The sequence below is a fragment of the Nerophis ophidion genome, linkage group LG08 (assembly GCF_033978795.1).
Source record: "Nerophis ophidion isolate RoL-2023_Sa linkage group LG08, RoL_Noph_v1.0, whole genome shotgun sequence".
In the NCBI taxonomy this organism is placed as follows: domain Eukaryota; kingdom Metazoa; phylum Chordata; class Actinopteri; order Syngnathiformes; family Syngnathidae; genus Nerophis; species Nerophis ophidion.
In genome coordinates, this window is record NC_084618.1 from 71,983,120 (window position 1) to 71,996,030 (window position 12,911).

General features: G+C 40.1%; 1 protein-coding gene across 1 annotated transcript in view; it reads left to right on the top strand.

Annotated features, from left to right (window-relative positions):
• The window catches only part of afap1l2 (actin filament associated protein 1-like 2), a 95,488-nt gene that overhangs the window by 75,525 nt on the left and 7,052 nt on the right, over nt 1-12,911 (top strand). Inside the window, exons 8-14 of the mRNA XM_061909844.1 lie at nt 2,637-2,714; nt 2,858-3,063; nt 3,149-3,328; nt 10,429-10,515; nt 11,389-11,473; nt 11,545-11,649; nt 11,723-11,934. Of these exons, the coding sequence (XP_061765828.1) occupies nt 2,637-2,714; nt 2,858-3,063; nt 3,149-3,328; nt 10,429-10,515; nt 11,389-11,473; nt 11,545-11,649; nt 11,723-11,934 (953 nt within the window). The remainder of the gene's footprint in view (nt 1-2,636; nt 2,715-2,857; nt 3,064-3,148; nt 3,329-10,428; nt 10,516-11,388; nt 11,474-11,544; nt 11,650-11,722; nt 11,935-12,911) is intronic.

Sequence of the window (12,911 nt, forward strand, 5' to 3'; positions counted from 1 at the left end):
TACCTAATGTGTCCAATTAGTGTATTGGATGTACAGTACAGGCCAAAAGTTTGGACACACACACTATCGTCATTCAATGAGTTTTCTTTATTTTCATGGCTATTTACATATAGTGGGGAAAAAAAGTTTTTAGTCACACCCCAATTGTGCAAGTTTTCTCACTTAAAATGATGACAGAGGTCTGTCATTTTCATCATAGGTACACTTCAACTGTGAGAGACAGAATGTGAAAAAAAAATCCAGGAATTTACATTGTAGGAATTTTAAAGAATTTATTCGGAAATTCTGGTGGAAAATAAGTATTTGGTCAACCATTCAAAGCTCTCACTGATGGAAGGAGGTTGTGGCTCAAAATCTCACGATACATGGCCCCATTCATTCTTTCCTTAACACGGATCAATCGTCCTGTCCCCTTAGCAGAAAAACAGCCCCAAAGCATGATGTTTCCACCACCATGCTTCACAGTAGGTTTGGTGTTCTTGGGATGCAACTCAGTATTCTTCCTCCAAACACGACGAGTTGAGTTTATACCAAAATGGATACATGGATGATGCAGCAGAGGATTGGGAGAATATCATGTGGTCAGATGAAACCAAAATAGAACTTTTTGGTATAAACTCAACACGTCGTGTTTGGAGGAAGAAGAATACAGAGTTGCATCCCAAGAACACCATACCTACTGTGAAGCATGGGGGTGGAAACATCATGCTTTGTGCTTTGGGGCTGTTTTTCTGCTAAAGGGACAGGACGATTGATCCGTGTTAAGGAAAGAATGAATGGGGCCAAGTATCGTGAGATTTTGAGCCAAAACCTCCTTCCATCAGTGAGAGCTTTGAATGGTTGACCAAATACTTATTTTTCACGACAATTCACAAATAAATTATTTAAAATTCCTACAATGTGAATTCCTGGATTTTTTTTCACATTCTGTCTCTCACAGTTGAAGTGTACCTATGATGAAAATTACAGACCTCTGTCATCATTTTAAGTGGGAGAACTTGCACAATCGGTGGCTGACTAAATACTTTTTTGCCCCACTGTAGTAGATTGTCACTGAAGGCATCAAAACTATGAATGAACACGTGGAGTTATGTCCTTAACAAAAAAGTGGAAATAACTGAAAACATGTCTCATATTCTATTTTTTTCAAAATAGCCTCCCTTTGCTCTGATTACTTTTTCGGACACTCTTGGCATTCTCTCGATGAGCTTCAAGCACCCCTGTGAAGTGAAAACCATTTCGGGTGACTACCTCTTGAAGCTCATGGAGAGAATGCCAAGAGTGTGTGAAAAAGTAATCAGAGCAAAGGGTGGCTATTTTGAAGAAACTAGAATATAAAACATGTTTTCAGTTATTTCAACTTTTAATGTTAAAGGCCTACTGAAACCCACTACTACCGACCACGCAGTCTGATAGTTTATATATCAATGATGAAATATTAACATTGCAACACATGCCAATACGGCCTTTTTAGTTTACTAAATTGCAATTTTAAAATTTCCCGCGAGTTTCTTGTTGAAAACAACGCGGAATGAGGACGCGTATGCGTGACGTCACGGACTGTAAGGATATATTAGCGCTGCACCAAACACGGCTAAAAGTCATCTCTGTTCATGGCGTAATTAATTACACAGTATTTTGGACATCTGTGTCGCTGAATTTTTTGCAATTTGTTCTTTAAATAATGGAGACTATAAAGAAGAATGCTGTTGGTGGAAAGCGGTGGATTGCAGCTGTCTTTAGCACCGAGACACAGCCGGTGTTTCTTTGTTTTTAACACAGAGCGGTCAAGCGAACATGTTTTCTCTACGTTAACCAGCATGTTTTTGGATGGGGAAATTGTGATATATATCTTACCGGAGACATCAATGGATTATTCGTCGTACTGCAACAGCTGTCATGTCAAAAAAGGCAGCTGTGAGCTTGGCTTCTCTCTGAGACACATTGCATGTTCACCGCAGCCATCCGACCTCGAGGTATGTCTTTACAATCTTTAAAATCTCACTAAAACACTATTAAAACAATAAGCAGATAAGGGATCTTCCAGAATTATCCTAGAAAATGTGTCTAAAAATATCTGAATCGCTCACAATGCAATCGCCTTTTTTTTCTTCTAGTCCTTCGCTATCAATATCCTCAGCCACAAATCTTTCATCCTCGCTCAAATTAATGAGGAAATTGTCGTTTTCTCGGTCCAAATAGTTCTTTTTGTGGGAGGCTCCCATTATAAACAATGTGAGGACGTGAGGAGCCTTCACGGGTGAAGTCATCGTCTGCGACTTCCGGTACAGGCAAGGCTTTTTTATTAGCGACCAAACGTTGCGAACTTTATCGTGGATGTTCTCTACTAAATCCTTTCAGCAAAAATATGGCAATATCTCGAAATGGTCAAGTATGACACATAGAATACACCTGCTATCCCCGTTTAAATAAGAAAATCTCATCTCAGTAGGCCTTTAAGTACATAACTCCACATGTGTTCATTCATAGTTTTGCAATGTAAATAGTCATGAAAATAAAGAAAACTCATTGAATGAAAAGGTGTGTCCAAACTTTTAGCCTGTACTGTATGTAAAAACCTTTTTGGCACAATTTTCCCTCTTCTTCTCTTCCTGCTGCCCCTGGCTGTAGTGCAGACATGTACGGCCTCCTCTCGCGGCGACAGTTGCGAGTGGCGAGCTCTGACAGCATTGTCTATGCTGTCATCACCCGGGGTAGCTACTTGTCTTGTCTGTCCATGTAACTGCACAAGCCAACTTCCTGTCTGTCCTTCACCCCCCCACAACCTCCAAGCACTTCCACCACTTAACCATTTTACCATCTCGTTTCATCGCGGTCATTCTGGCGTACCTCACAGAAGATGGTGAGGCGGTCAGCAGCTCGTACGAGTCCTACGATGAGGAGGAGGTAACAAGAGGGAAGTCGGCGCAGCACCAGTGGCCGTCCACCGAGGCGTCCATTGAACTGATGAAGGACGCTCGCATTTGCGCCTTCCTGTGGCGGAAGAAGTGGCTGGGACAGTGGGCCAAGCAGCTGTGTGTCATCAGAGAGCATCGTCTCCTGGTAAAAAAAAAAAAAAAAAAAAAAAGCCGGTTTTTATTTTGACTATTGTCCTACTTAAGTGTCACTCACATCTGCTGCTTTTCAGTGCTACAAGAGCTCCAAGGAGCAGACACCATTGCTGGATGTCAGCCTGCTGGGCTGCAGCGTCACCTACAAGGAGAAGCAGCTTAAGAGGAAGGAGCACAAGCTGAAGATCGTGCCCGTCGGCGGGGAAGCCATCGTGCTGGGGCTGCAGAGCAAGGAGCAGACAGAGCAGTGGCTCAGGGTACATTCAAGGAGAATGACGATTGTTTGTCACATTTTGGCACTTGTTGCTCGGCAGGATGCACGTTACAGTAGAAAAAGGACAGGGAGATGCAGCAAGAACTAGATCTGTGTCTCGCCTTTTTTTTTTTTTTATCCCCTGAGTTTTTCCGTAGACATGACACCTACAAAGAATGAGAGCAAGACAAAGACCTTGTTCAAACTGCAGGTCAATTCCGATTTTTTTTTGTCCATACGCGACCTGTATCGGATTTTTTCATGTCCGTGTGAACTGTGCAATTCGGAATTTTTCGTCTTTGACCCAGAAATTAATCTTATATATATATGTGATGTGTCCTCAATGTGAACACTCCCGCGCTCAGGTCGCATTCATTCGACCAGAATATAGTCAAAAAGCGATACATGTAATAATTGTTCGCCAAAATAGACGGTTACAAAATAAATTGTTGACAACGAAGCAAAAAACAGGAAAAATATGTTGTCTCACGTGAAAGCTTCTGTGTCAACTCTCACAGACATGCTCTTCAAGCAGACATCAAAACAAAGTATTCCAAAAAACTGCCAGAGCAAAAATATTTGTCCTTTTGCATCTTAATTTCCTACGCACGATCATATGATTGCATATCATACTTACTCAGTGGCCTAGTGGTTAGAGTGTCCGCCCTGAGATCGGTAGATGGTGAGTTCAAACCCCAGCCGAGTCATACCAAAGACTTAAAAAATGGGACCCATTACCTCCCTGCTTGGCACTCAGCATCAAGGGTTGGAATGGGGGGTTAAATCACCAAAAATGATTCCCGAGCGCGGCACCGCTGCTGCCCACTGCTCCCCTCACCTCCCAGGTGGTGATCAAGGGTGATGGGTCAAATGCAGAGAATAATTTCACCACACCAAGAGTGTGTGTGACAATCATTGGTACTTTAACTTTAATATGGTTCAGAAAATGTTGACTTTAATTGAAATTGCCACAAATGCATCAGTACTTAGACCAAGTAGAGTGGAAACCATATCTATTTCCGTAAACACTGCAGCCCGTTCAAAGTCATGTCCGCATGCGGATCAGATTGCATTCACATTACAAATCTAATTTCTTTTTTGTAACGCCCACTAAAAAGATCGGATTTGACAAAAACACCCAAATTGTGGGAATGCCGCCAAAGTTAACCTGGGAGTACACCAGCCAAGCCATAACAGAGGCAGGACAACTCTGTATGTAAGGATATTCTGCAATGATGGGGACAAGTGTGTGACGTTAAACACCCAAAACCCACACAAACACCATTATGCATATATTTCATGGCAGGATGCTTTGTGAGGCATTTGCAACCGCCTTAATGTCACATCCACACGCACTAACTTCCACCTGGACGGTGGAAGTTGGACCACGACTTAAACAAGTTGAAAAACGTATTCGTTACCATTTAGTATCAGCAACAGTGCAATATATTTATCTTTACAGTAATCTATTTATATCTGCACCTTATTGCTTTTTTTATCCTGCACTACCATGAGCTAATGCAACGAAATTTCGTTCTTATTTGTACTGTTAGGTTCCAATTTGAATGACAATAAAAAGGAAGTCTATGTCTAGGTCTAAGGAATATGTACAGTACTGTGTAATCTACAAATAAAAGTCTCAATCAATCATTCAAAAAACCTTTCCAAAACACAGATATGGGTGAAGTATTGTAGCCCCCTCTTAAGAGTCATTTAATTATTTTTTTCTATATTTCAATCATTTCGTTGTGGTCTCCATAACATACAATGGTGGTTCTTCTCTCCAAATTTTTGCACAAATGTTTTACAGACCGTTTTCCAGCAGCTTTCTGACCATCTCTTCAGGGAGCATCGTTTTGTGTGCGGTCTTATTTACGTGCCTCCACTTTGTCTGCGTCTTCTCCCCGACAGCCATGTTGTAGTTTTTAGCGCTTCCATATGTAGTCTATTGACGGATATAAGTTTGAACTACACGCTACTTTGTATTAGAAATGGCAACAGTGGAGGATGCATGTGCATGTACGAGCCAGTCTGCCCCACAACAAGAGAATATAGCAAAATAAAGATTTTATTGACTACATCTTAGACTACAATTGCGGACTCGCGCAAAATACTTTGGGTAAATCTACACTATATATGGATAATCCACGGATGTTATTATTAGTGTGAAAAACATCACAGGTTGAGCAAATTCCAAACAGATCATTTAGCAGAAGTATGAAGGAAAGCAAGATTACTTTATAAATACTGTATGTTCGCAATGCCTTCATGGTTTGATTTCAAATTTTCAGGACTTTTGCAGAGCTCAAATGCAGGTACAAATAGCTAAAAAATAGTTAGTTTTGCATAATAGGGCCCCTTTAAGTTATAGATGCGACAGATATTCAGCAAGTAGTATGAGAGATTTGCTAATTTTGTCTGAAATTTTAATGATTGATGGCTAATTGTTTGCCATGTTTGACGAAAGTTTGTGGGTCATGACAACGGTAACCAAAGGGGGAAGGCTTAGCGAGCAAAGTCAGCTATGTCCATATCTTCATGTAAAAAAGTGGGTACAAGGAGTGTCTTTTTTGCAAGATTTTGCTGTCAATTGGCCAATGAATATTTGGTTCCTCATTTTCTTTTTCAGCTTTGTCGCCACATTGTGGAGTACACTTACATACAGGTGTCGCCCCACCTCTGGTACACAGTGCCGATCATTCAAAACAGCGACATGGAAAAAAATGGGTTACTGACATAAATCTTGTTCTTGCACCTCTCCCTGTCCAGTATTTTTCCCATTGCGAGCGTTAAAAAGTGAGGCTAATTTAAAACCTCTGTTCTCTACAGCATGATACATACAGTACACATTTTGAGGCTGTGGTACTACACTCTAAAGATGTAACGGTGTCAAAATATCACCGTATTAAGGCCACGGTACGATATGATTGTGGTCTCGGTGTTGAGTAGAAGCAACTACTCAACCAAATAATCAATAATGTATGTCATAGTGTATAAAATTAAGTGGCTGTAATGTTTAGGATTGAACACAAACAATGCCCGGATGATCAAGACTAATCATATTTGTTACTACAAACAAGGATATATATATATATATATATATATATATATATATATATACAGTGAAGAAAATAAGTATTTGAACACCCTGCTATTTTGCAAGTTCTCCCACTTACAAATCATGGAGGGGTCTTTTCACGTTAGGTGCATGTCCACTGTATGAGAGATAACCTAAAAAGAAAAATCCAAAAATCACAATCTATGATTTTTTTAACAATTTATCTGTGTGATGAAGCTGAAAATAAGTATTTGAACACCAACATTAATATTTGGTAGAGTACCCTTTGTTTGCAATTACTGAGGTCAAACGTTTCCTGTAGTTCTTCACCAGGTTTGCACAGACTGCAGGAGGGATTTTCGCCCACTCCTCCAACAGATCTTCTCTAGATCAGTCAGGTTTCTGGGCTGTCGCTGAGGAACAAACACTTTCGGCTCCCTCCAAAGATTTTAAATTGGATTTAGGCCTGGAGACTGGCTAGGCCACTCCAGAACCTTGATATGGTTCTTACGAAGCCACTTCTTGGTTTTCCTGGCTGTGTGCTTTGGGTCATTGTCATGTTGGAAGATCCAGCCACGACTCATCTTCAATGATCTGACTGAGGGAAGGTTTTTGGCCAAAATCTCACAATACATGGCTGCAGTCATCCTCTCATTAATACAGTACAGTCGTCCTGTCCCATGAGCAGAAAAACAGCCCCAAAGCATGATGCTACCACCCCCATGCTTCACAGTAGGAATTGTGTTCTTGGGACAGTATGAATCATTCTTCCTCCTCCAAACATGTAGAGTGGAATTCTGACCAAAAAGGTAAATTTTGGTCTCATCTGTCCACAAAACTTTCTCCCATGACTCCTCTGGATCATCCAAATGGTCATTGGCAAACTTAAGACGGGCCTTAACATGTGCTGGTTTAAGCAGGGGAACCTTCCGTGCCATGATTTCACACCATGACGTCTTGGTGTATTACCAACAGTGACCATGGAAACAGTGGTCCCAGCTCTTTTCAGGTCATTGACCAAGTCCTGCCATGTAGTCCTGGGCTGATTCCTCACCTTTCTTAGCATCATTAAGACTCCACGAGTTGATATCTTGCATGGGGCTCCACTCCGATTGAGATTGACCGTCATGTTTCTTCCATTTTCTAATTATTGCTCCAACAGTGGACCTTTTTTCACCAAGATGCTTGGCAATTTCTCCGCAGCACTTTCCATCCTTGTGGAGTTGTACAATTTTGTCTCTGGTGTCTTGGACTAACCACCTCACACAGGTGCATCTGATTCAGGACAAAACAGTGGAGTGGAGGAGGACTTTTAAAGGCGGACTAACAGGTCCTTGAGGTTCAGAATTCTAGCTGATAGGTGTTCAAATACTTATTTTCAGCTGTATCACACGAATAACTGGTTAAAAAATCATAGATTGTGATTTCTGGATTTTTCTTTTTAGGTTATCTCTCATACAGTGGACATGCACCTACCGTGAAAATTTTAGACCCTCCATGATTTCTAAGTGGGAGAACTTGCAAAATAGCAGGGTGTTCAAATACTTATTTTCTTCACTGCATATACATATATATATATATATATATATATATATATATATATATATATATATATATATATATATATATACGCACAAACACTGGGTACGAAAGGTATTCAGACCCCTGGAAATGTTTCACTCTGTTTCATTGCAGCCATTTGCTAAAATCAAAAAAGTTTATTTTATTTCTCATTAATGTACACTCAGCACCCCATCTTGACATAAAAAAAGGAAATGTAGACATTTTGCAAATGTATTCAAAAAGAAAAAAACTGAAATACCACATGGTCAAAAGTCTTCAGACCATTTGCTATAACACTCATATTTGACTCACGTGCTGTCTATTCATTCTGACCCTCGAGATGGTTCTTCTCCTTTATTGGAGTCCAGCTGTGTTTAATTAAAGTGATTGGATTTGATTATGAAAGGCACACACTTGTCTATACAAGATCTTACAGCTCAAAGTGCATGTCAGAGCAAATGAGAATCATGAGGGAGAAGGAACTGCCCAATGAGCTCAGAGACACTAGTGTGGCAAGGCACGCTCTGGCCTTAGTTACAAAATTATTAAAGATTCCTAAGAGCACAGTGGCCTCCAAAATCCCTAAATGGAAGACGCTTGAGATGAGCACAACTCTTCCTAGTCCTGGCCGTCCAGCCAAACTGAGCAATTGTGGGAGAAGAGCCTTTGTGAGACAGGTAAAGAAGAAGCCACATATTACTGTGGCTGAGCTGCAGGATGCAGTAGGGAAAACATGAGAGAAAGTTTCACAAAATCAACTATAACTGCAGCCCTCCACCAGTCAGGGCTTTATGGCCGAGTGGCCCAACAGAATGAAAAATGAAAAACTCCTAAACTATGAGAAATAAGATTCTCTGGTCTGATGACAACAAGATTGAACTTTTTGGTGTTGATTTTCAGCAATATGGGTGGAGAAAACCAGGCACTGCTCAACACCTGCCCAATACAATCCCAACAGTGAAACAGGGTGGTGGCAGCATCATGATCTGGGGGTGTTTTTGAGCTGCAGGGACAAGACAACTGGTTGCAATTGAAGGAACAACGAATGTGGCCAAGTACAAAGATATCCTGGAAGAAAACCTCTTCCAGAGTGCTTAGGACTGGGCCGCAGGTTCACCTTCCAACAACACAATGAGCCTAAGCACAGCTAAAATAACCAAAAAGTGGCTTCGGAACAACTTATTAACAACATACACGTACATTCGGACCATTCTTGACTGGCCCAACCAGAGCCTTGATCTAGACCCAATTGAGCATCTCTGAAGAGACCTGAAAATGGCTGTCCACCAAAATTGGCCATCCAACTTGACAGAAATGGAGAGGATCTACAATAAATAATGGAAGAGGTTACCCAAATCCAGGTGTGGAACAATTGCTGCATCATTCCCAAAAAGACTCATGGCTATACTACCTCAAAAGGGTGCTTCTACTCAACACTGAGACCATGACCAGTCCATGACCATGTTGTATTTCAGTTTTTCTTTTTTAATACATTAGCAAAAAAATCTAAATTTCAGTTTTTTTTTCTGACAAGATGGTGTGTACATTAATGAGAAATAAAATTAATGTTTTTATTTTAGCAAATGGCTGCAATGAAACAAAAGATTGAACAATTTAAAGGGGTCTAAATAATACCAACCATATATGTGTGTGTGTGTATACATTTAGAGAGAGAGAGAATAGTGAACATACAAGACAACTTGCCTTTTAGTATTAAGTAAGAGAACAAAGGCTCCTAATTAGTCCGCTGACGTATGCATTAATATATTGTGTTATTTTCCATTCTATTATTCTGTCAAAATTGTTAAGGACAAGTGGTAGAAAATGTATTATTAATTTACTTGTTCATTTACTGTTAATATCTGCTTACTTTCTCTTTTAACATGTTCTACCTACACTTCTGTTTAAATGTAATAATCACTTATTCTTCTGTTTGGATGCTTTACATTAGTTTTTTGATGCTAAAAAATATCGATGTAATCATCGACTGGATACGCTCCCGTACTTGGTATCATTACAGTGGATGTCATGTGTAGATCCACCAATGGCGTTTGTTTACATTACGGAATGGCTAACGGTGACGCCGGTGAGCTACGGTGTGTAGTGAAGCATGTTTAGCTATTCCTCGTCCTGCAGGGATGTCGGCGTTATTGTGAGGATTTTGATACCGTGGTATTTACAATGCCGTTACAATTACCATGAATTGATTAACACGGACCCCGACTTAAAACAAGTTTAAAAAAACCTATTCGGGTGATACCATTTAGTGGTCAATTGTACGGAATATGTACTGTACTGTGCAATCTACTAAGAAAAGTCTCAATCAAGCAATAAAACAACCCTATGACACCGCTTTGCCACTAACTTTGTTACTGCCACCTCTCTTTGTCTTCCCTGCCGTGAGCATTACGAACTACCAGATCATGTGTTGTACAATATCTACACAACTTAAATGTGACAATATCGTACTTTTCTCCCATTAGGTGATCCAGGAGATCAGCCCCAAGCCGACAGAGAACGGCGACATCCAGCATTGTGTCACCGACTCCCCAAGGCTCATTTGCACTAAGGTAAAACATTTGTATGGTACAGTGGTATTACTATAGACCAGATCTGGGCAAATTAAGGCCCGGGGGCCACGTGCGGCCCGTTGAGCCTTTTAATCTGGCCCGCCGTACATTCCCAAATAATTTTTTTAGATCTTTAAGATGGAAAGTGTAGCTGCCATTATGTGCAGTGATGTTTTCTAACGACCGTAAGTCTTGAACTATACTAAGTATATTAATCGTTGGAATCTGTGCTTATGGATGATATACAAGTTACTAGATAGATAGATAGTACTTTATTGATTCCTTCAGGAGAGTTCCTTCAGGAAAAGGAACTGGTTATCTAATTAGTTACTATGGTAATCTAATTAGTTACTATGGTCATCTAATTAGTTACTATGGTCATCTAATTAGTCACTATGGTAATGTAAGTCACAGCAGCTCAGACGAGGCACCATGCAGTGTGGGTGGGGAGCGTTGCCACAGATGCGGAAGATTTTTACAACAAAGTTCTAAAGCTATATCAGATTGTAGGTGGGTTTATTTTGTACCCTTCGCGTTAAAATTTCACTGTTTGTTGCATTTTTGTTGCGTTTCACTTGATTGTAAAATGTGTGGATTGAAAGGGGGTGTGACGTTCATATTTGATCAATATTCAGTGTTTTATCCTGCATAAGTAAATGTAAAATTCCATTATGTTTTTTAAGGCGGTCTGTCATGTTTTAGCATTCAATTAGACATTATTGTGAGGTTTTGTATTCATGTTTATAAAAATAGATATACCGGCCCCCAGACACATTTTTTTCTCTAAATGTGGCCCCCCCAGTCAAAATAATTGCCCAGGTCTGCTGTAGACATCGGTGCTGCCATATGTAACATGCAGCTATATGCTGACAGATGGAGGTGGGCGACAGACACTCTGTGGCTTCAGAAAGTGGCAGCAGCAACGAGGGTCATGCAGAGACTAACGAGAATAAAGATGGTGAGATTTTTTTTTATTTTTATGAATTCAGTCAGTTTAACATCTGAGTTGACTGACCTCTTTTTTTCCAGTGAAGAAAAAATACAGCGCAGGTTTAAAATTCAGCAACCTTATGAATATCGGAAAGAAAAAAGCGTCCTCATTTGAGAACGCTGAAAAATGCGTTGATACTTCAGGTGAGTGAGAATCCAATACTGTCATATTTGCGCTCCGGTCGCAGGATTATACCAACTTTTAGGTCCTTTTCAGGCTACCTCAACGTGCTTGTGAACAGTCAGTGGCGAACCTGCTGGTGTCTCATCAAGAACGGGCAGTTGTGGTTCTACCAGGACAAGAATAAGACCAAAGTGAGCCAGCCTGCTGTGACGCTGGAGGGCTGCCAGGTTTCGCCCGACCCTAGCCCAGAACACCTGTACTCCTTCCGGATCGACATGGAAGGCACACAACTTGCAACCCTGGAGGTATTTAAGACCAATGCATATACAAACCTCATTTCCATATGAGTTGGGAAATTGTGTTAGATGTAAAAATAAACTGAATACAATGATTTGCAAATCCTTTTCAACCCATATTCAGTTGAATGCACTACAAAGACAAGATATTTGACATTCAAACTCAAACTTTTTTTTTTTGCAAATAATTATTAACTTAGAATTTCATGGCTGCAACAGGTGCCAAAGTAGTTGGGAAAGGGCATGTTCACCACAGTTACATCACCTTTTCTTTTAACAACACTCAATAAACGTTTGGGATATTTTTTGTCATGCTCTCCCTCAGAACAAAATGTTATCACGCCGCCCCCAACTCCTCTCCCGAATTAAAATACTATGGAGAACTTGATATTTAATATGTTAAAAAAAAAAATCACCTGCTTCTCAAAATTGATCAATAATATGAGCTGAGCAACAGCTAGAAATACTTTTCAAAATGTATCACCTAGCTTCACTTTAACCACGGTAGGAGAAGAGGAAAGGCCAGCCTCCTTTAAAGTTAATAAATTACAATGTTAAGCAGACGTATAGTTACAACAATTTTATAGCTAAATAGTCACGGTTATGATTGATTGATTGAAACGTTTTAATATATTGCACAGTACAGTACATATTCCGTACAATTGACAATTAAATGGTAACACCTGAAGAAGTTTTTCAACTTGTTTAAGTCGGGGTCCATGTCAATCAATTCATGGTAATTCATGCACAAAATAATGTATTCTACCAAAGGAGGTCTTAACAGAAGATTATTGAGAAGCACCGCACTGTATACACATTTTGGGCTATGTGTCTGGATTTGTTTCATAGCATTATGTTAAAAACAACATGTCCGATGTTGAACAATTGCAGTGCACACATTATGTATGAAATCCTACTAAATCCACATCTGATTACACAAGGGGGCTGAAATAATTTTTTTTGTTATGTTATGAATCCATTTAGCT